The 25,106-nt window shown below is 47.3% G+C and overlaps 1 protein-coding gene across 3 annotated transcripts in view; it reads right to left on the minus strand.

The window, feature by feature from the left end:
- Positions 1-222: 222 nt before the first annotated feature.
- GLIS2 (GLIS family zinc finger 2) overlaps positions 223-25,106 on the minus strand; it is a 38,025-nt gene continuing 13,141 nt past the window's right edge. For 2 of the 3 annotated variants that reach the window (XM_069734467.1, XM_069734466.1), the window contains 6 exons: positions 7,362-7,574; positions 7,086-7,234; positions 6,674-6,847; positions 3,312-3,445; positions 2,482-2,600; positions 223-1,778 (listed from right to left, as the gene is read on the minus strand). In XM_069734467.1, coding sequence (XP_069590568.1) covers positions 1,045-1,778; positions 2,482-2,600; positions 3,312-3,445; positions 6,674-6,847; positions 7,086-7,234; positions 7,362-7,539 — 1,488 coding nt within the window. In that variant the 5' untranslated portion in view covers positions 7,540-7,574 and the 3' untranslated portion in view covers positions 223-1,044. Of the gene's footprint in view, positions 1,779-2,481; positions 2,601-3,311; positions 3,446-6,673; positions 6,848-7,085; positions 7,235-7,361; positions 7,575-7,799; positions 7,947-25,106 lie in introns of those variants that run through there. The other variant, XM_069734468.1, reaches the window with a different exon arrangement.

Below are 25,106 nucleotides of genomic sequence, written 5' to 3' on the forward strand. Positions count from 1 at the left end.
CTCTATTAATGCAGAATTTTCTATCATTTGGAAATCAGACGACTTCAACCCGAACCCCAAATCGTGAACTAGGGGACCCAAGAGATAGCAGCAGAGCATCGAACTCACACACCACTCGCAGTCTATAAAATAGCTTGTTCGGCTCCGTCGATGGCGGAGCCTGCGGAGAACCATCCTCCTCCTCGCTCACTGATAAATGCCGGATATATGGGGATTTGACCGTTGTTTTTTTTTGTCTTAAAGCGAAAAATTTTCTGCGCGCTCTGAGGACAAGCGGAAGAGAAGCGGCATTCATTGCGCCTGAATGCGTTGTCACAGGATAACTATTGATGGGGAGCAACTGGTTTGTGATAAAGAAATGGTGCGGCGTGGAGAAAGTGCAGAGAGCAAGTTAGTGCATAGGTACGTGTCAAAAAAAAAAAAAAGAAATGAGCGGAATGTGATATAAGAGAGACCGGGACGATACAAGTCCGAGAGGGGAACAGTTCTGGAATGAGGATGGAGCATGTGAGAAGCCGCCATCGAGCCGGCGACGAGTGCGCAGAGAATCGGAGGGTGGATGCGAGAGCGGCCGTTTCGCAGACTCCCCCACGCTCCTCTCTTGTCGTTTCGCAGAGTCCGCTCCGCTCCCGAGCATCTCCTTTATTATTGCTTTTCTCGGAAGGCGTAAAAAATAAAAACCTTCTCTCGTGAATTCTGAGAAACAAAAGTAACTTCACCTTGGCCTCTGACAAAGTGCTTCGTTCTACGTCCCCGGGGGAAGTTGTCTTTACTGTTCAGTGTTTGCCGTCCATCCATCTTTGCCCATTTATAGACACACAAAGGGGAACAAAAAAAAAAAGCAAAAATTATACAGATCCAGTCGGACTTCAGCGCAGAGGCTGAAAAATGCACGTTCTCTGTATCAGCGCTTGTGCCGGACGTCCGCCGGGACCACCGGGCTGGGAATGTAAGTGGGTCACGCTTTTTTCGGCAGAGGAGGAGCCCCTGTTGTGTGCGTAGGTTTGGTGGGCACAGGTGGAAAGTTACAGGGGCACGGCCTTCTCAGTTGACCACTGCTGGTTTCAGTAACAAGGACCCCGGAGGGATGACCACCCATCCTGGCAGTAGAGAATCTGAGGCCATGCCAGGCGAGAGATCTAAGACCCCGCTGGGTAGCAGAGACAGTGCATCTGCTGAACTAGGCCTCATTTTTGACCCTTCAGTCCTTTCACCGCTGTCTGACCTTTGACTCTTAGGTCGTTTTTCATTTTCCGATTTCCCTGCTGCAATCAGAGAGACTAAAGGCAATCCGAGCCCCGCCGCGGAGTAAGCCTGGGACAGCAGGGAGCCCTTGGCCAAGTTGAGAGGGGACCCTGCAAGTGTCAACATGGGGTTTGGTAACCCCGCCAGAGCAGACGCTACACCGCTGCACGCCAGCGAGCTCAGGTCTAAAGGTCCCGGTGCCAAAGGGATGGGCAGGGTCTGACTGCCAAAGATGGCTGCTGGGTTGGGAATAATGAGTTGGGCACCGCTGGCGTAGCTGCCGTCCCCGGACGCTGGTAATTTGGGTGGCTGGTGTATCTTCAATAACTGGCGTTGCTGATGGGAGATGAAGTGGCCGTGCGCCTTGATGTGTTTCCGTAGAGAGCTGGGGTCCGTGTAGCGTTTCTGACACCCGGGCATCTTGCAGTAGTAGGGCTTGTCCACGTAGTGGGTGCGCGTGTGCTTGAAGCGGTCGCTGGAGTTGGAGTAGCGCTTGTTGCAGCCCTCGTAGGGACACATGTAAGGTTTTTCACCTGTCGAAAGAAAAATGGTGTCAAGCAAAGAAAAAAAAAAAAATAATGGCAGGAAAATACACCCCACGTTGTCAGGGTGCCCCCTAAATCCAAAGAAGAAGGATAGGTATGATATTAAAGGGGAACTCCACCCAAATATTACACACAGGCGGTGCCCCGAACGGCAGGTAGCTAAAACCAGGAGATTAGAGAGAGGGAGGAAGATTCCTGATCTGCCACAGAAACACATCTGGGGGTCCCGAGGAGGTGACAAGGGGCCTAGAAAACGGCTGTCACCCACTGCACCTAGTCCGTCCCGCCTGAAGCACCAATAGGTGGCAGGGATAATAATAATAATAATAATACACCGCAATACAAACGCGGCGCAGCGTATTTTATGAGTGCTCACATTATCGCAATGGGACAAAAAAAAGTTCAAAAATATTAAAGAAAATATAAATATCCCTTTCCCCCTGCTATAAAGTGATGACAGTGGAAGCCCCCGTCTCAGAGATAGAGACCCTCCTGTGTCTGTATGGCATCCATCTTTTCTCTACATACCATTAGACGAGTGCACGCTGCGATTCTATTCATGAAAGAAGAAAAAAAGCGCTCATCTGAACAAGCCCAATGATGATATTGGCCTGCGTGCCATGCATGTCGCCCACCGGCCCTCGTCAGAAGAGCCCCCCGGCCCCGGACAGGGGGCTGCTGTTACACGTACCTGTGTGTGATCGGTTGTGGATCTTCAGGTTTTCCAGCCGTGAGAAGCTTTTGTGACAAGTCGGGCAGCAATGCGGCCTCTCGTTAGTGTGGGTGCGGATGTGAATCAGCATCTTATACCTGCGGGTACAGGAGGCATCAGATGTATATTAGTAGCAGTCTGCCAGTTGTTGGAACTACAACTCCCAGCATGCCCTGACCACCTTCACCACAGCTGGAGAGTTGAAATTCACAATAGTTCCTGCAGGGGGCGTTGTGGGTTCCTTGGTCCATACCTATCACTTACTTTGCTGTCAGTGAATGGAAACCTTACGATTTACACCTAGAGGCTGCAAATCAATGGCACCGAATATAGACAGGGGGTCCTACTGCTGAGACCCTCGCCGATCCTGAAAGGGGGGGGTCCTAAAATCCCTTGGTGCATGTGTAATCTCCGCTTTATCACTTCTATCTAATCACTTCTAATGTTTAAATGAACATTTTTCATTAATATCAAAATGTGTATATTAGGTCTAAAGTGGATTTTCAAAGTCTGTACACCAGTGTCATCAGGTCTATGAGATCTATTTAAAGGGGTTGCTGACTTGGGGGTCTCAATCGATCGACAGAGCGGGGGAACCTTTATCCTTGTTAGAATAGAGCGTCAGTGCACGTGCCTGACTGCTGCTGCATTCACTTCCTACGGAGCTGCGCTCGGCTTTTTCAGCAGCGGTGGTCGGGCATCCAACCTGCGGTGTCTTTGAGCCCCATCGGGAAAATAAAATCCCGGTTGTGCCGATTTCGGGAGGGTCCCAGCGGTCGGCCCCCACAGATTAGCAAGTTGGGCCTCACCTGGCATTGAAGCCTCGTCCCCGGCGGGCACATCCCTCCCAGTGGCAGCAATATCCGGCATCTTTTTCTGGCTTCACATGGAAATCATTAACGTGATCCACCAACTCTTGCAATAACTCGAACAGGCGGTTGCACTGAAAAAGTCAGAGGTCAAAGGTGAAACTGAGCGCTGAGAAATGAGCGAGTGGGGGGGCGGCCGGTCACCGGCTGACAGATTTCTGCTCTTCCTCCCATAAAACACGTTATTCGCAAACAGAAAAGTTCCCTGATTTTTGCAAAATAATGGGATTACCAGGACTAGAAAATATCATCAATATGAGATCAGCGCGGGGTCTGATCCTTGGAACCGCCGTCAATCAGCTGATTTAAGGGGTGAGCGCATGTCACCCTCGTAGGTTACAGCGCCCCACATTTAGCAGTGGCTGTGTTTGGTATTGCAGCTTAGTCTTCACCGTAAAGGGACTGAACTGCTGCAAAACATACGGCTGTGCCAACGGAGCGGACGCGGCGGTCCCTTGTATCAGCTGATCGGCGGTGGTGCTGAGAATCGGCCCTCTGCCACCGACCTGATACCGACGGCCTGTAATAAGGGTTTGTGACCAATGGGCTGGATCTTAGAGAAGAGTAAATTGATTTCCCTAGGTGACACTTTGCCTCCTGCTGGCTGGACTCTGGTACTGCAGTATATAATGAACATAGATATATACACATATACCACTCATCTAATATGTGTAACTATAAGAAATAGCGCCACATCTGTCCGCGGGTTGTGTCTGGTATTGCAGGACTCACGACATCCATAGTCGCTCACTTCCGCATCGGTGCCGACGACGTTACGACCTGCCAACCTTGCCGCGATAGTGTCATGCACCGGGATAGGCCCCGTGCACATTACCCTCCGGTCACCCATCTTGGGGCGGGTGTGAGGGTTGTAAGGCCATTGGCACCCTAGCTTCTGATAAGGGAGGGAGCATTGCTGGACGTCGCTGGATACCAGATATATAGGGGTCTCACTACTTTTCCCCGACAGATGGTGTCGGGGGACGAGAAGCGTTAGGCGGTCAGAATTTAAATGCCCGATCTTTTTGTCTTCAGTGGTGACATCTCTGGCTGCAGCTTTCTTCCCTGCCACATGCACGTTCATCCAAGTCGAGCGTACATGTGTATGGGGGAAATTGTAACTTCTCAAAATGTTAAAGGGATTATCCGGGACTTTGCTTATTTTTTCCTATGAGGCTAAAAAACTAACAGGTAGGTGCCAACTCCCTGCCTGATGTGCCCGGCGCTGATCTCTGCTGACTCAGAGAAGTCACAAACCGCTGCTGCCGGCGATTCTGCGGCTTCTGCTGACAGAGCAGCGTCTTCTCTTTCGCTCTGCTCTGTTGACGAGGCGCACGTTACTGCTGATGTCATGCTGATTGACAGCTGGCTCCCTGCTGCCTCACTGCGGGGAGGCAGTTGTCAATCAGATTGACATTGACAGTGATGCCCTGTCAACAGAAAGCAGAAGAGGAAGAGCTGCTATGTTGACGCGGGGTCAAATACAGTAGCAGAATCACCAGCTTTGTCATAGAGAACAAAATTAAAGAAAAATTAGGATCCATAAAGACATCTCCAGAGAAGAAGACTTATCACCCTCACATTGAACATATGGGGAAATGAGAAAAAGTAATTATAACAGGGGAAGCGAGATAGAGAGCTAACACCTTCATTTCCATCGAAGTAGCAACCCCCTGCAGTAGCCAGGTAATTACCGCAGGGAGATTTCCTAGTAAGAAGGCCCCACGGCTGAGATTCCTGTACGCAGCGGCATTAGCTTCCTCTGATCAAAGTGACCAGGTAATTAAAACAGGAAGATCTGCTCTGGGAACCAGATACCAGAATGGGGATTTGTTTCTACAGAGGCATAAGCTGCTTCCTCTGATCCTCTTCTTGCAGCCCAGCTGTTGCCAGTGGTCAATGATGAATATTTGGGTTTGCATCAATACAATATTTATGGGAGATATATTTTCGAAGTATCACATCACTGTACGGCCATTGTAACCCCTCCAACTTAATAACAGTCCGATGGATGATGTCATCCTGGCCATGTTTCATCTCAATATAAAGGTTAAACATGACAACAATATCTGCTGCCTAGGACCTCCAGGGGTGACGATATCCTGGGGATATCATAAAATTCTAAAAGACCTAGTATATCCCACAACCAGCCCCCACATGAGCTCATCAAGGAGCGGTATGTGGGAATAGCATTGAGCTAATAAAAATGAAAGTTTGGGTCTCGTCTTTGTTCATTCTGGAGTCATAGTTTGCTGTGAGGGTTTTCTATGTTCCCATTCGGAGTCCTTCCCTCTGAGCCATTTCTGTGACATAAGGTTTATTAATTTTATTTTCATTATTAGTTCTTATTTTATGTAATTGCATATATCGTAGTGTTTTGTTCCCATAATGTATCATCTTTGTATATTTTTTATAAACACTGCTTAACTTTCTGGACTAAATATATAAAATGTAATAGCTCTGTTCCTCTTGCTCTGTAAAGCGCACCCCTGAAGCCATACGCTACCTGCAACGGGCATCCAGCCGGCCTTTATAATGTTATTACAGAGTTGGCAGTGACCGTGCCGGGGTATATATTCCATGCGTTAGAATTGGAGGTCTATATACCATATGCTCACTGTGAGTTCCCCAATAATCGGCCTAGTAGTTGAAGCTGACACGGCTTCGTCCATCACTCGTCAGTTAATCGCATAATTGTCCCGACGATTGGAGGCAGCGGAGTTGTGTTCCCCTGACAAACCGGTGGCAGCGGTGAGATCTGCGTGACCTCGCCGATGTCATCTGTGACGAAGTGGTGACCGCGGTGGGATCTGTTATACTTAACAACTGGTGACAGCGGGTGGATTTGCCTGACATCCATCTGTCATCCCTAACAGGCTTCTTCTGGGGCTTCTTCCATGCCCCAGAAGAAGCCAAAAAGGTGAAACTTGAGGGGTTTTTTTAGAGGAGAGACAAGGCTACTCCTGTTTTATAGACAATGATATTTGGTTAAAAAAAAAGCCTGTGCTGTGAGTACTCTGATAGAAAGGGACCATACTTCACTATCGGGGACTCTCATTTTCTTTCCTGATACAGGGATTGGTGAAGAGAGGAGAGCGCAGGCTTTGGTGAATTGGGACTCTATGGCTGCTTTGCTGAAGACACATTTTACATATTATGGGCTTACAACTCTGTAGAAAACTCCTATCTATCTAGGAGCGCCATATTGTGCTGCATGTGGATTTTATTTGCCCGACCACAAGGGGGCATGTTGAGGCTACACTTTTTGATAAATCTCTGCAATGAATTTAGTGTTATATTACCTTTGCCCACTGACACACCAGCTGTTTTTGTTCTGTGTACTCCAGGGACAGACGCTTCTCCTTAGGTGGGGTCAGGAACATGGATGGGGGTAGCTGTAGACCAGAGCTGAGAGGCAGGAAAAACTGGAACGGGCTGGGAGCCATATCACCCCTGCAGCGCAGTGATGGAGTGTCCTAGGGAACACAAGATATTTTAGATGAGAAGGAAATGGATGGAGCCGAGGGTCATTTCCAGAAGAAATCTGCATTTCCCCAGAGTAGAAAAAGGCAGAAGAGCTCTGGCCTAGATACGTCCGTCCTCCTTATATAACATATAGGCACAGGGGTCTGACTCTGCCACCTACTGGTGGGGGCAGGTATAACATAATATTACAATGGACATCTGTGATTAGCGTTGGCGGAGAAGACTTACCAATGGAGTGTCTCCACCAGTCACCCTTTCTGGGGACAGAGATGCCCGGCTGGGGGAGTCCATACCAGACAGGGGAGACAGACTGAGGTCCACGATTGGTGGAGTACAGAATGGGGGGCTGTCTCCCTCCCGAAAACGAGGCAGGAACCCTGTAAAGTAGGAAAGCACGACATTGGAGAAGGATCAGAAGGACGGCACAATCTGGGTACAGAGGGGGCAACGGAGGGCTTTAAGCAAAAATTAAAAGGGGGTCCAATGGGAAATACAAAACGTTACCTGGAGGGGGTGAGGGGCAGATAGGGGTGATGACAGTTGTTCCATCGTCCCGTATCATCAGCTCGTGGTGCACAGGTATTTTCTTAGTGTTACCCCCATTGCGGTCTCTCTTCTCTCGTGCTGCCCGCAGCTTAGAGATGCTCAGCTTCAGGTCCAGGGGCTCGTCCAGTGAGTGCATGGTCAATGGCTACAGCCAGAGCGCCCCCCGCCGTCCTGCGCGGAGAGGAGAAGGCGATTAGAACAATATGCATACAGTCTGTATATACAGTCATACACTCAGGCCTGGCACTAATCTGCAGCACATCGCACCATTAACCCAACACAGGCATGCAGGGGGTTAAACACATTTGTGCGCCTGGGTGCAGTGTCAATCCCAAATGCCACGTGTGGCTTCCTGACGGTGAGGGGTGTAGGATCCCCCTATGAGATGCAACATACCCCCTCTCCTCCTCAGGGAATCTGGCAGAGGGAGGGTCACCCAACCAGTGCCATGTGGGGATAAAGGCGTGTCCCCCCACCCATCCTGGGCAGAGGGCCAGCCAGGGCCAGACACTGAGGAATGCTGGAGGCCTGGGAGCACGGGGGAGTGCAGAGAGAATGGGAGGGTGGAGAGAGATGGTGAAGGGGAGGGCGACAGAGGACACCGCCAATGTGAAGGGGAAGGACATGGGGAAGAGGGGCAGAATGACAGGAGAGAGAAAGACAGTGGACGGGGAGGAGAGGCAGGAGCTAGAGAGGCAGGCCAGGAAGGCAGAGGTGTGATGGACAGAGAGTGCTGTGATCTAGAAAAACAGCCCATTACATGAGAGGGACCACAAAATAATGCACATGTGTGTACACACACCTAACAATGCCTGTGTACATAAATACAGAACCATGCACAGATACATAACAATACACACATAAAGAACAATGCCCAGATACATTAATACAGAACAATGCACAGATACATGACAATACACACATAAAGAACAATGCCCGGATACATAAATACAGAACAATGCACATATACATACATAGCAATACACACAAAGAACAATGCCTGCATACATAAATACAGAACAATGTACAGATACATGACAATACACACATACAGAACAATGCCCGGATACATAAATACAGAACAATGTACAGATACATAACAATGTACAGATACATAACAATACACACATAAAGAACAATGCACATAGACATACATAACAATACACACATAAAGAACAATGCCCGGATACATAAATACAGAACAATGCACAGATACATAACAATACACACATAAAGAACAATGCCCGGATACATAAATACAGAACAATGTACAGATACATGACAATACACACATAAAGAACAATGCACATAGACATACATAACAATACACACATAAAGAACAATGCCCGGATACATAAATACAGAACAATGCACAGATACATAACAATACACACATAAAGAACAATGCCCGGATACATAAATACAGAACAATGTACAGATACATGACAATACACACATACAGAACAATGCCCGGATACATAAATACAGAACAATGCACAGATACATAACAATACACACATAAAGAACAATGCCAGGATACATAAATACAGAACAATGTACAGATACATACATAACAATACACACATAAAGAACAATGCACATAGACATACATAAATACAGAACAATGCACAGGTACATGACAATACACACATAAAGAACAATGCCTGTGTACATAAATACAGAACAATGCACAGATACATAGCAATACACACATAAAGAACAATGCCCAGATACATAAATACAGAACAATGCACAGATACATGACAATACACACATAAAGAAAAATGCCTGTGTACATAAATACAGAACAATGCAGAGATACATAACAATACACACATAAAGAACAATGCCCAAATACATAAATACAGAACAATGCACATACATGACAATACACACATAAAGAACAATGCCCGGATACATAAATACAGAACAATGCACATAGACATACATAACAATACACATATAAAGAACAATGCCCGGATACATAAATACAGAAAAATGCACATATACATACATAGCAATACACACATAAAGAACAATGCTCGGATACATAAATACAGAACAATGCGCATATACATACATAACAATGCACACATACAGAACAATGCCTGTATACATAAATACAGAACAATGCACCTAGACATACATAACAATACACAAACAGAACAATGCACATATACATACATAACAATACACACATATATAACATTGCCCATGTACATATAGATACATAACATAATGTCCATATATATACCTATACATAACAATGCACATACAAATAACAATACACATACAGAACAATGCACATATACATACGTAACAATACGCATACAGAACAATGCCTGCGTACATAACAATAGAACAATGCACATATAGATAGATATACAGTGCCTTGCGAAAGTATTCGGCCCCCTGGAACTTTTCAACCTTTTCCCACATATGATGCTTCAAACATAAAGATACCAAATGTAAATATTTGGTGAAGAATCAACAACAAGTGGAACACAATTGTGAAGTTGAACAAAATTTATTGGTTATTTTAAATTTTTGTGGAAACTCAAAGATTGAAAAGTGGGGCGTGCAATATTATTCGGCCCCTTTATCTTATTACTTTGTTGCGCCACCTTTTGCTGCGATTACAAGTCACTTGGGGTCTGTCTCTATCAGTTTTGTACATCGAGAGACTGAAATTCTCGCCCATTCTTCCTCGGCTAACAGCTCGAGCTCAGTGAGGTTTGATGGAGATCGTTTGTGAACAGCAGTTTTCAGCTCTTTCCACAGATTCTCCATTGGATTGAGGTCTGGACTGTGACTTGGCCATTCTAACACCTGGATACGTTTATTTGTGAACCATTCCATTGTAGATTTTGCTTTATGTTTGGGATCATTGTCTTGTTGGAAGACAAATCTCCGTCCCAGTCTCAGGTCTTTTGCAGACTCCAACAGGTTTTCTTCAAGAATGGTCCTGTATTTGGCTCCATCATCTTCCTATTAATTTTACCATCTTCCCTGTCCCTGTTGAAGAAAAGCAGGCCCAATCCATGATGCTGCCACCACCATGTTTGACAGTGGGGATGGTGTGTTCAGGGTGATGAGCTGTGTTGCCTTTACGCCAAACATATTGTTGCCAAAAAGTTTGATTTTGGTTTCATCTGACCAGAGCACCTTCTTCCACATGTTTGGTGTCTCCCAGGTGGCTTGTTGCAAACTTTAAACAACACTTTTTATGGATATCTTTGAGAAATGGCTTTCTTCTTGCTACTCTTCCATAAAGGCCAGATTTGTGCAGTGTACGACTGATTGTTGTCCTATGGACAGACTGTCCCACCTCAGCTGTAGATCTCTGCAGGTCATCCAGAGTTTTCATGGGCCTCTTGGCTGCTTCTCTGATCAGTCTTCTCCTTGTTTGAGATGAAAGTTTAGAGGGACGGCCAGGTCTTGGTAGATTTGCAGTGGTATGATACTCCTTCCATTTCTATATGATCGCTTGCACAGTGCTCCTTGGGATGTTTAAAGTTTTGGAAATCATTTTGTATCCAAATTTGGCTTTAAACTTCTCCACAACAGTATCACGGACCTGCCTGTTGTGTTCCTTGGTCTTCATGATGCTCTCTATGCTTCAAACAGAACCCTGAGACTATCACAGAGCAGGTGCATTTACACGGAGACTTGATTACACACAGGTGGATTATATTTATCATCATTAGGCATTTAGGACAACACTGGATCATTCAGAGATCCACAATGAACTTCTGGAGTCAGTTTGCTGCACTGAAAGTAAAGGGGCCGAATAATGTTGCACGCCCAACTTTTCAGTTTTTGAATTTCCACAAAAATTTAAAATAACCAATAAATTTCGTTCAACTTCACAATTGTGTTCAACTTGTTGTTGATTCTTCACCAAAAATTTACATTTGGTATCTTTATGTTTGAAGCATGATATATGGGAAAAGGTTGAAAAGTTTCAGGGGGCTAAATACTTTCGCAAGGCACTGTTTACACACACACACATAACAATGCTCATGTACATCATATACAGAACAATGCACATACAGTTACATAACAATACACAGAGAACAATGCCTGTGAACATAAATACAGAACAATGCACATACAGTGGGGCAAAAAAGTATTTAGTCAGTCAGCAATAGTGCAAGTTCCACCACTTAAAAAGATGAGAGGCGTCTGTAATTTACATCATAGGTAGACCTCAACTATGGGAGACAAACTGAGAAAAAAAATCCAGAAAATCACATTGTCTGTTTTTTTAACAATTTATTTGCATATTATGGTGGAAAATAAGTATTTGGTCAGAAACAAACAATCAAGATTTCTGGCTCTCACAGACCTGTAACTTCTTCTTTAAGAGTCTCCTCTTTCCTCCACTCATTACCTGTAGTAATGGCACCTGTTTAAACTTGTTATCAGTATAAAAAGACACCTGTGCACACCCTCAAACAGTCTGACTCCAAACTCCACTATGGTGAAGACCAAAGAGCTGTCAAAGGACACCAGAAACAAAATTGTAACCCTGCACCAGGCTGGGAAGACTGAATCTGCAATAGCCAACCAGCTTGGAGTGAAGAAATCAACAGTGGGAGCAATAATTAGAAAATGGAAGACATACAAGACCACTGATAATCTCCCTCGATCTGGGGCTCCACGCAAAATCCCACCCCGTGGGGTCAGAATGATCACAAGAACGGTGAGCAAAAATCCCAGAACCACGCGGGGGGACCTAGTGAATGAACTGCAGAGAGCTGGGACCAATGTAACAAGGCCTACCATAAGTAACACACTACGCCACCATGGACTCAGATCCTGCAGTGCCAGACGTGTCCCACTGCTTAAGCCAGTACATGTCCGGGCCCGTCTGAAGCTTGCTAGAGAGCATTTGGATGATCCAGAGGAGTTTTGGGAGAATGTCCTATGGTCTGATGAAACCAAACTGGAACTGTTTGGTAGAAACACAACTTGTTGTGTTTGGAGGAAAAAGAACACTGAGTTGCATCCATCAAACACCATACCTACTGTAAAGCATGGTGGTGGAAACATCATGCTTTGGGGCTGTTTCTCTGCAAAGGGGCCAGGACGACTGATCCGGGTACATGAAAGAATGAATGGGGCCATGTATCGTGAGATTTTGAGTGCAAACCTCCTTCCATCAGCAAGGGCATTGAAGATGAAACGTGGCTGGGTCTTTCAACATGACAATGATCCAAAGCACACCGCCAGGGCAACGAAGGAGTGGCTTCGTAAGAAGCATTTCAAGGTCCTGGAGTGGCCTAGCCAGTCTCCAGATCTCAACCCTATAGAAAACCTTTGGAGGGAGTTGAAAGTCCGTGTTGCCAAGCGAAAAGCCAAAAACATCACTGCTCTAGAGGAGATCTGCATGGAAGAATGGGCCAACATACCAACAACAGTGTGTGGCAACCTTGTGAAGACTTACAGAAAACGTTTGACCTCTGTCATTGCCAACAAAGGATATATTACAAAGTATTGAGATGAAATTTTGTTTCTGACCAAATACTTATTTTCCACCATAATATGCAAATAAATTGTTAAAAAAAACAGACAATGTGATTTTCTGGATTTTTTTTTCTCAGTTTGTCTCCTATAGTTGAGGTCTACCTATGATGTAAATTACAGACGCCTCTCATCTTTTTAAGTGGTGGAACTTGCACTATTGCTGACTGACTAAATACTTTTTTGCCCCACTGTAGATACATATACACACACACACCTAACAATGAACGTATACACATACATAATAATGCCTATGTGCAGACATACATAATGTACATGTACACATACACACACAAGGATATACATACAATGCACATTGATTCTTTAACATATACTGTATGTATAATCACATTCAATATCTCTTATATGTTCAGGATCCCATAATTATACCGTATACATCTAATCTGATCCTGCACACCAGAAATATAACCACACGTCTCAGATCATCCATGTATCTGTATACTGCCTTTGTGCATTATCAGACATGCACAGTATCATACATACTGCATACATCACACACAGTAAAAATATTTTATACACATACTGCACATTTACAATAACTTAAAGAAAATATGTTGCGTTATTCATCATGAAAAGTAAAAGACAAACACCTCGGGTACCATACATCATAGCATAAATCTATCAGGATTTCATAGCTTGAGGCTCTTGTGCCCTCATGCCGCTTTAATTCATCCTGCAAATGTAAAAACGGAGTCTTTCCCAGTCTGTTCCCTCATACTGGGCCATACCCCATGTGCATGTCTATGGGACATTCAGAGAAATCGCTGTGGGCCAAGTGGATGTTCAGACGACAGCTCTCTCTCGTGTTTTGCTCATGACCAGGATGTAGGGGATGGGCCACTTAGAGAAATCACTATAAGGTCCCTTTAAGAGAAGCTGATCATAAAGTATTCTCTATCTGGGATCTATGGGGAAACATGGCAATGTGTTGAATTTCCCTGCAGTGCCCCCACTGGTGAAAGGAGGCATTACACAGTGCCCATTCATATTTAAGTATATTTAGAATTGAGAGTACTCGGGTCTCTTCATCAGGCATAGACTAATACAAAATCTGAAGAATCACATATTTATGCACATCACATCACAGAAAAATGCCATAGGTAAGACCGGCGACGTGAAGCAGAACTACCATTATAAACAGTTACTGTATGTCCATAAATATTGGCGCAGTTCATAGATAAGGAGTGTGAATGTTTTCTTGTTCCCTGATTGGGGTCTTGTTCTGTTATGATGACCCCACATGGTCTGAGGGGCAAAGACATAAATCCATGCGACACATTCATTCCTGCACTGAGTGTGTCAAAGGTCATCATCAGTTTATATTCCCAGACCCTTCTGTCTCTGAGATTTGAAGTTACCTTTTAACACAAGTAATTTCATGTCCATGATGCTATGATCAGGGAGACAGAAATGTATTGCCACAGGTAGATCCATTCTTTTTTCTCTTATTGTATGGCTGTGGGAGTTCATTCTTGTTCTCAGTTTCTGCCCTGTCTCCCCCACATACAGATCCCCAGTTGGACATTTGGTACAAATAATTAAGTACACCACATAAGAAACATAGGCCAGGACGGGTTCTCCAGAGTGAGAGAAGCTCTATGTAACCACTCAGGCCAAGAAATGGGGATCCTGAACAGAGGACCCCCTCTGTTAATTCCCTAATAGGGTGCATGAAAATGTTTTTTTTTTTAAATAAGGCAATCCCTTTTATTACTAGACGCTCCAGGTATGTTATTACTATAACTGTACAGAAACGTCAGTGCTGATTAGTGGGCTGATGGATATATACTGTACCCCATAGTATATGCATATGTGCATGTAATGGTAGACTCTGATGTCTCCTATGCACATTCCCATACACACACAGGATGAGATCAGGGCTCCGCTGGGAGATACACAAGGTGACAGCCAGCAGCCAGCTGTGACTGAGGACACAGGAAGGACTGATGGCAGCCATGGGACTTGGGGGCGCTGACAGCGTGTAACCACTGGGGAGGATATAAGTGTCAGAGAGCACAGCGATGGTGTGACTGATGAACATACACCGGGGAGAATGGAGGAATGAGGACAGACAGGTGAAGGGAATTTGCTGCATGCGACACACAAGAACCATGACATCAATGATGAGTCTAAATCCTTATCCCCATGAATGCAGAATGAGCAGGACCTGGAGCCAGCAGCCTTTAGGGCCACGAGACAAGTTCACATTTTGGATAAAGTGTTTGGTTTGTTTTTTTGCATTGTTTTTGTGTAATGTGCACGTTAAAATGAGCAACTTTGCAATTTACGTATTATTTTAAAAAAATGTCAATTTTATTGTGTAATGCTTGCTTCCTAGATTATCGGCCACCTCTGGGGTCTATCAGTGGCGGCTGGTCTAGAAGTGGAGCGCTTACAGGCTCTTTGCTCTGGAGCTAGCCAGATCTAGCCAGTGCACCTGATCTTCACCAATACTGCAGGCAGCATGGAAGAAAGCAAAGTTCTGGCCAGGAGCACACGGTTCCTCCGGCTAGCAGAAAGCCTGGTAGGCAGGGGAGCGGTGCGCCCCAGAAGACAGAACGTGGAATAACGCCTCAATCCTAATAACAAAAGGAGGATCTGATTCGACAAGAAAAAACGTCTGACTATCTGATGAGCTTGGAGGCCTCCTGAGTCTCCCCCAACAGAATTTGGTTTATAGGGAGATAAATCGCTGCCAGAGATACCTGGCAGCGACTTTCTGCTCTCTCTCTGTTGAAAACTTGAGCAGTTTGCCTAGCGCTCATGTGTATAGGGGAACACAACGTTTTCTCATTAGAAAGAGTGGAGAGGCGATGGTTTATCTCCAAAAGACTAAGGGTACAGTCACACAGTGGCATTTTGATCGCTACGACGGCACGATCCGTGACGCTCCAGCATCGTAACAATATCGCTCCAGCGTCGTAGACTGCTGTCACACTTTGCAATGTACGACGCTGGAGCGATAATTTCATGACGTATGTGCGATGTAGAAGCCGTTGGTTACTATGCGCACATCGTATACAATATCGTGCACACCTTTGTTACACCATGCGATCATGCCACCACAGCGGGACACTAGACGACGAAAGAAAGTTTCAAACGATCTGCTACGATGTACGATTCTCAGCGGGGTCCCTGATCGCAGGAGCGTGTCAGACACAGCGAGATCGCTGGAACGTCACGGATATATCGCTGGAACGTCACAAATCGTGCCGTCGTAGCGATCAAAATGCCACTGTGTGACGGTACCCTCAGGCAAGTGAAATCTGACTTATCTGACCCTTATCTCTCTTGACTTCTGCTGTCAGGAGCCCCGGTACTCCTTAGATGGTTGGCCGTTCCAATTGAAAACCACTGCTCAAAGAAATAAAGAGAATACTCAAATAACACATCCTAGATATCACTGAATTAAATATTCCAGTTGTAAATCTTTATTCATCCTATAATGCAATTCGTTGAGAAGAATAAAACATAAAAATGATCAATGTAAATCACAACTAATATCCCATGGAGGTCTGGAGTAGGAATGATGCTCAAAATCAAAGTAGTAAATCAAATTACAGGCTGATCCAACTTCAGTGGAAATGCCTCAAGACAAGGAAAAGATGCTCAGTATTGTGTGTGGCCACTACGTGCCTGCATGACCTCCCTACAACGCTTGGGCATGCTCCTGATGAGGCGGCGGATGGTCTCCTGAGGGATCTCCTCCCAGCCCTGGACTAAAGCATCCGCCAACTCCTGGACAGTCTGTGGTGCAATGTGACGTTGGTGGAAAGAGACATGATGTCCCAGATGTGTTCAATCAGATTCAGGTCTGGGGAACGGGCGGACCAGTCCATAGCTTCAATGCCTTCATCTTGCAGGAACTGCTGACACACTCCAGCCACATGAGGTCTGGCATTGTCCTGCATTAGGAGGAACCCAGGGCCAACTGCACCAGCATATGGTCTCACAAGGGGTCTGAAGATCTCATCTCGGTACCTAATGGTAGTCAGGCTACCTCTGGTGAGCACATGGAGGGCTGTGCGGCCCTCCAAAGAAATGCCACCCCACACCATTACTGACCCACTGCCAAACCGGTTATGCTGAAGGATTTTGCAGGCAGCAAATCGCTCTCCACGGCGTCTCCAGACTCTGTCACGTCTGTCATATGTGCTCAGTGTGAACCTGCTTTCATTTATGAAGAGCACAGGGTGCCAGTGGTGAATTTGCCAATCCTGGTGTTCTGTGGCAAATGTCCTGCATGGTGTTGAACTGTGAGGACAACCAGCATCTGTGGACGTCGGGCACTCAGACCATCCTCATGGAGTCGGTTTCTAACCGTTTGTGCAGACACATGCACATTTGTGGCCTGCTGGAGGTCATTTTGCAGGGCTCTGGCAGTGCTCCTACTGTTCCTCCTTGCACAAAGGCTGAGGTAGCGGTCCTGCTGCTGGGTTGTTTCCCTCCTACAGCCCCCTCCAAATCTTCTGGTGTACTGGCCTATCTTCTGGTAGCGCCTCCAGCCTCTGGACACTACGCTGACAGACACAGCAAACCTTCTTGCTAAAGGTCGCATTGATGTGCCATCCTGGATGAGCTGTGCTACCTGAGCCACTTGTGTGGGTTGTAGAGTTCGTCTCATGCTACCACAAGTGTGAAAGAAAACCAACATTCAAAAGTGACCAAAACATCAGCCAGAAAGCATTGGTGCTGAGATGTGGTCTGTGGTCCCCACCTGCAGAACCACTCCTTTATTGAGGGTGTCTTGATAATTGCCAATAATTTCCATCTGTTGTCTATTCCATTTGCACAACGACATGTGAAATTGATTATCAATCAGTGTCGCTTCCTAAGTGGACAGTTTGATTTCACAGAAGTTTGATTTACTTGGAGTTATATTCTGTTGTCTAACCTTCGTCAGGCTGCATAATTTTACAACGTTAACAGGCTGCAGAGGTACAATTGTACCCTCATATATATTTTATTGAAATTTGGCCAATATATTCTGGACCAAAACTGCAGAGATGTAACGAAATTTCAGCCCTCTACGGCTTTTCGAAAAAAAAAGTTATTGCAATTTTAAAACGGAATAGTTACAATTGTACCTACTCAGCCGGACGAAGGTTAAGTGTTCCCTTTATTATTTTGAGCAGTGTACATCTAAATTCCACTTTCTGCAACTTGCTTTTTTGAGGCAGTGGGGTGAGGTTAGCTTCCAATTTTGCAAAAAATCTATATATATATTTTTTCCATTGGTTTTTGTAAACACATCCAGAGTTCAGTGAATTCCTAGGACTTGGTCTGATGGGTCTATTGTTTCTTGAACACCAGCAGTTTTGATTTGCGTGACTCACCTGTTTAGAGATTAATAGCGTTCTGTAGAATGTTCTTCACATGTGCTGATATCTATCTATGATACTAGGATTCTAGAGAAACACAACAACTCTACATTCCCAAATTTGCATTGACCCCCCACCAGACTTCCATGATGGTCATAACTCTGGTACAGAGTCCTTCATGACTATGGTGATGTGTCTTCTCAAATTTTGATTCTGCCTTCTCTAGATCATTCCTCCAAATCATAGACTGCAAAATGTTTGACCACTTCACATCTTTTCTAACCTGAAGATTCCTTACTCCCTTTACATACACGCACGCACTTGGCTGAACAGTCATGTGTTTTCAACAGGGCCAGAGCAGAAAGCCGCTGCCAGACTCTTCTGATCTCTTGAAAACACGCCCGCAAGCCCAATCCTTCCCTCCCCTCACACACCTCTGGGCCCGATCCTTCCCCCCCTCACACACCTCTGGGCCCGATCCTCCCCCCCCCCTCACACACCTCCTGGCTGATCCCTCCTTCCATCACACACCTCCCAGCCCAATCCTTCCATCACCTCACACACCTCCCAGCCTGATACTTCCCTCCCCTCACACAACTTCCAGCCCGATCCTTCCCTCCCCTCAAACACCTCCCAGCCAGATCCCTCCCTCACACACATTCCAGCCTGATCCTTCCCTCCCCTCAAACACCTCCCAGCCTGATCCCTCCCTCCCTCACACACTTCCCGGCCGATCCTTCCCTCCCCTCACACACCTCCCAGCCTGATCCTTCCCTGCCCTCACACACCTTCCAGCCCGATCCTTCCCTCCCCTCAAACACCTCCCAGCCCGATCCCTCCCTCCCAGCCTAATCCCTCCCTCCCTCACACACCTCCCAGCCCGATCCTTCCCTCCCCTCACACACCTCCCGGCCGATCCTTCCATCCCCTCACCCAACCCCTGGCCGATCCATCCCCTCACACATCTTCCAGCCCGATCCTTCCCTCCCCTCACACACCTCCCAGCCTGATCCCTCCCTCCCTCACACCTCCCGGCCGATCCTTCCCTCCCTCACACACCTCCCAGCCTAATCCCACCTCCCAGCCTGATCCCTCCCTCCCTCAAACACCTCCCGGCCCGCTCCTTCCCTCCCCTCACACACCTCCCAGCCGATCCCACCCTCCCTCACACACCTCCCAACCCGATCCTTCCCTCCCCTCACACACCTCCCGGCCGATCCTTCCATCCCCTCACCCACCACCTGGCCGATCCTTCCATCCTCTCACACATCTTCCAGCCCGATCCTTCCCTCCCCTCACACACCTCCCAGCCTGATCCCTCCCTCAAACACCTCCCGGCCTGCTCCTTCCCTCCCCTCACACACCTCCCAGCCGATCCTCCCCCCCCCCTCACACACCTCCCAGCCTAATCCCACCTCCCAGCCTGATCCCTCCCTCCCTCAAACACCTCTCGGCCGATCCTACCATCCCCTCACACACCTCCTGGACGATCCTTCCATCCCTTCACACACCTCCTGGCCGATCCTTCCATCCCCTCACACTCCTCCCAGCCTGATCCTTCCCTCCCCTCACACACCTCCTGGCCGATCCCTCCCTCCCTCACACACCTCCCGCCAAATCCTTCCCTTCCCTCACACACCTCCCTGCCCGACCCTTCCCTTCCCTCACACACCTCCCGGCCCGATCCTTCCCTCCCCTCACACACCTCCCGGCCCGATCCTTCCCTCCCCTCACACACCTCCCAGCCGATCCCTCTCTCGCTCACACACCTCCCGGCCCAATCCTTTCATCCTCTCACACACCTCCTGGCCGATCCTTCCATCCCCTCACACACCTTCCAGCCCAATCCTTCTCACACATGTCCCAGCCTGATCTTTCCCTCCCCTCACACACCTCCCGGCTGATCCCTCCCTCCATCACATACCTCCCGGCCCAATCCTTCCTTCCCCTCACACACCTCCCAGCCTGATCCTTCCATCCCCTCACACACCTCCCAGCCTAATCCCACCTCCCAGCCTGATCCCTCCCTCACACACCTCCTGGCCCGCTCCTTCGCTCCCCTCACACATCTCCCGGCCGATCCTACCATCCCCTCACACACCTCCTGGACGATCCTTCCATCCTCTCACACACCTCCTGGCTGATCCTTTCATCCCCTCACACACCTCCCAGCCTGATCCTTCCCTCCCCTCACACACCTCCTGGCCGATACCTTCCTGCCTCACACACCTCCCGCCCAATCCTTCCCTCACACACCTCCCGGCCCGATCCTTCCCTCCCCTCACACACCTCCCAGCCGATCCCACCCTCCCTCACACACCTCCCGGCCCAATCCTTTCATCCTCTCATACATCTCCTGGCCGATCCTTCCTCTCACACATGTCCCAGCCTGATCTTTCCCTCCCCTCACACACCTCCCGGCTGATCCCTCCCTCCATCACACACCTCCCGGCCCAATCCTTCCTTCCCCTCACACACCTCCCAGCCTGATCCTTCCATCCCCTCACACACCTCCCAGCCTGACCCTTCCCTCCCTTCACACACCTCCCAGCCCGATCCTTCCCCTCCCTCAAACACCTCCTGGCCGATCCCTCCCTCCCTCACACACCTCCCAGCCCAATCCTTCCCTCACACACCTCCCGGCCCGATCCTTCCCTCCCCTCACACACCTCCTGGCCCATTTTTTCCTAAGGGCCACCTCCCTCAGCTAAGCTCTGAGCCATTTCTGTGACATCAGGTTTAGTAATTTTTCTTTTGTTATTCCTTTTTATTTTATGAAATTGAATATATCGTATTATTTTTTCCCATTTTGCCTCATCTTGTATTTTTTTATAAACACTGCCTATCTTTCTGGACTAAATATATTAAATGTAATTGCTCTGTTCCTTTTGCTCTGTAAACCGCACCCCTGAAGCCATACGCTACCTGTAACAGATGTTCAATCTGCCTGTATAAACGATTGGTGGTGGCAGCTATGGTAGTAGTTATTTTGTTTTTGTAGAGTTGGCAGTGACCGTACTGGGGTATATAGCTATATTCCATGAGTTGGAATCAGAGGTGTATACACCATAAGCTCACTGCGAGTTTCCAAATAACTGGCCTAGTAGTGGAAGCAGCCGTGGTCTCGTCAATCATTCATCACTAAATTGCGTAATTGTCCTGACGATTGGAGGCAGCGGAGTTGTGCCCCTTGACAAACTGGTGACAAAAGACTGACTGGCACCTCCAAGCTAATGTGAACAGGTGCATACTAGGAGCAGCCATCTCCATATACAACTCCCTGACAAACTGGTGGCATCAGTGGGATCTGTGTGATTCGACCGGTGTCATCTGTGACAAAGTGGTAACAGTGGTGGGCTTTACGTGACACCCCCGGCTGTTATCCATGACATATCTGTGGCGGCGGTGGGATCCATGTGACTACTCATGGCTATTATTCATGACATTATTTTGCTATGATTTTCTGTGTGTCAGCAAGCACCCTGAATGGTATGCAGTGAATATCCCCAGCTCTCCCTGGATCCTGAATGTCTCTGTATTTTGCTATGATTTTCTGTGTGTCAGCAAGCACCCTGAATGGTATGCAGTGAATATCCCCAGCTCTCCCTGGATCCTGAATGTCTCTGTATTTTGCTATGATCTTGTGTGTCAGCAAGCACCCTGAATGGTAATTTCATGTCATTCAACTCCTGTGCTAGAAGTCATCATCAGTTACATGGTTTTCAGTACTCACTGTTGTAGCTCCAGGGGGGGGGAGTCTCTGTAGATGCTTATCACAGAAGAGGTGTTAGTATAGAGATGTTATCAGGACTGCATCTTTGATCATCTATCCACACCAAGATGTGTTGAGCAGCTGTCCCTAATTTATAACTAACCAGCTCCCATAATCCCGCTATCCTCTCCCTGCACTGGGGGCCTATAAATTTAGATTCATTCTTAGGGGTGCACGCATGTGTGGGGTCGCACGCATTCAGCAAAGCATCGCATTAGCTAAGCATCAAGTTATAGCAGTTATTCCATGGCAGTCAGTCAGGGCAGGAGTCAGGTAACCCACACTCTGCTCTCCCTTCTATCCATGTGCTTTATTCCTATCCTCCTATGCTCCCTTGCAATCCACATCCACCGCCCAATCCCCCCTCCATCACAACTCATATACATCAGCCCCTCTATACTTCCCTCTCCCATGTACAGCTCCCATGCACTTCTCACCTTCCTGAAAAACCTCAGTCCATCTTGACAAAACACACTGCACAAAAAAACTTCTTACAATTCCAAAAACTTCTTACTTTTTATCTTCCTACTCCTACTGATTTCATGGGACATCTCCCCCAACCCGGTCCACCATCCACCAACCTCAACCCCTACCCTACCTCACATCAAAACCATTCTAACCTTATTAATATTTCTTGCACTCCCTCATCTCCTTCTTTTAATTGTGCCCTTTGGAATTCACGGTCTGTATGTAACAAGCTTCCTTTCCTGCACAACTATTTTCTGAACAACTCTCTAAATCTATTGGCCCTCACTGAAACCTGGATCCAGGACTCTGACACTGTCTCCCCTGCTGCCATTTCCCATGGTGGCCTACAATTCTCCCATTCCCCGAGACCCACAAACAGACCTGGTGGTGAAGTCGGCATACTCCTCTCCCCACAATGCACCTTCCAGGTCATCCCACCAACTCCATCACTCTCATTCCCTTCTTTTGAGGTCCACACCATCAGGCTCCTCCGTCCCCTCTCCCTTAGAGTAGCGGTCATATACCGGCCCCCAGGCTCACCCACTTCCTGGACCATTTCTCTGCCTGGCTGCCGTACTTCATGTCCTCAGAACTTCCAACCCTTATCCTGGGAGACTTCAACATCCCCATAAACAGCCCCACTTCTACATCTGCATCCCAGCTTCTATCACTAACCACTTCGCTCGGCCTCTCACAGCTCTCAAGCTCTGAGACACACAAGCAGGGCCGGCTCCAGGTTTTTGAGGGCCCCGGGCGAAAGAGTCTCAGTGGGTCCCCCCTTTAACACATACCACGATTCATGATCGCATATAACACAGCCATGTAGTATATAACACAGCCCACATACTATATAACACAGCCCATGTAGTATATAACACAGCCACGTAGCATATAACACAGCCATGTAGAATATAACAGCCCACGTATCATATAACACAGCCACATAGTATATAGCACAGCCCACGTAGCATATAACAGCCCATATAGTATATAGCACAGCCACATAGTATATAACACGGCCCACGTGGTATATAGAACAGCCATGTAGTATATAGCACATCCCGCGCAGCATATAACAGCCCATATAGTATATAGCACAGCCACATAGTATATAACACGGCCCATGTAGTATATAGCACAGCCCACGCAGCATATAACAGCCCATATAGTATATAGCACAGCCACATAGTATTTAACACGGCCCACGTAGTATATAGAACAGCCATGTAGTATATAGCACAGTCCACGTAGCATATAACAGCCCATATAGTATAAAGCACAGCCACATAGTATATAACATGGCCCACGTAGTATATAGAACAGCCATGTAGTATATAGCACAGCCCACGCAGCATATAACAGCCCATATAGTATGTAGCACAGCCACGTAGTATATAACACGGCCCACGTAGTATATAAAACAGCCATGTAGTATATAGCACAGCCCACGTAGCATATAACAGCCCATATAGTATATAGCACAGCCCACATAGTATATAACACAGCCATGTAGTATATAGCACAGACCCCCTACCCCCAAGAATGGCCCCATAGTCCAGTATTCACTGTTATAGTTACAAAAAAAAAAAACACTCCTCACCTCTCAACGTGCCCGCGCTGCTCCCTGCTCCGGTCCCGGCGGCTGCACTGCCTGACACACAGTGAGTGTGCGATGACATCATCGCACACCCGCAGAGGCAGAGTAGAGAATGATGGGAGAGGGAGCGTCAGGTGATGTTCTCTCCTCCATCATTTGCTTTGAACTTTACCGGCAGACGTCGGTATAGTTCAATGCAGCGGTGGGGGAGTTGGCGCTGGCGACAGGCAAGCCCCCCTGCCTCACAGAGGCCCCATAGCAGCTGCGTGATGTGCCACTAGCTGGGTGCCCCTGGGGAGCGGGGGCCCTAGGCAGCTGCCTGTCCCTAACGCCAGCCCAGAATGGGCCCCCCTGCCTCGCCAGGGCCCCGGCATTTGCCCGGGTACACCGGGTGCTGAGGCCGGCCCTGCACACAAGGATGGTAGCACCCTTGACCTGGTCTTTGTTCAATCTGCTACCTAAATAACTCACCGCTTCCCCTCTCTGACCACAACATTCTCTCCTTCATGCTCACAAATCATTGCTCACCCCAGCACCCTCCTACCTACCATTCAGTCAGAAATCTACAAGCCATTAACCCTCAAACACTTTCAAACTGCTTACACTCATCACTGTCCCCAATCTCTTCTTTTTCCTGTCCTGATCTGGCGGTACATCACTACAATGACACTCTTAGAAGTACCCTTGAGCAAGTAGCTCCCCTCACCCTCAGAACCTCCAAACACAGAGTAAAACAGCCCTGGCTCACATCACAAACCCGATTTCTCCAGCGATGCTCTAGGAGTGCTGAACGCTTATGGAGAAAAACTCGCACACCAGAAGACTTCATACACTTCAAATTTATGTTAAAAACCTATTACTCTGCCCTTCACATCGCCAAACAGACCTACTTCACCACTCTGATCTCCTCACTATCCAACAACCCCAAGAAACTTTGACACCTTTCACTCCCTCCTCAGGCCAAAAGCTCAAGCCCCTATCACAGACATTTGTGCTGA

This window comes from Ranitomeya imitator, chromosome 7, assembly GCF_032444005.1.
Source record: "Ranitomeya imitator isolate aRanImi1 chromosome 7, aRanImi1.pri, whole genome shotgun sequence".
Lineage (NCBI taxonomy): Eukaryota > Metazoa > Chordata > Amphibia > Anura > Dendrobatidae > Ranitomeya > Ranitomeya imitator.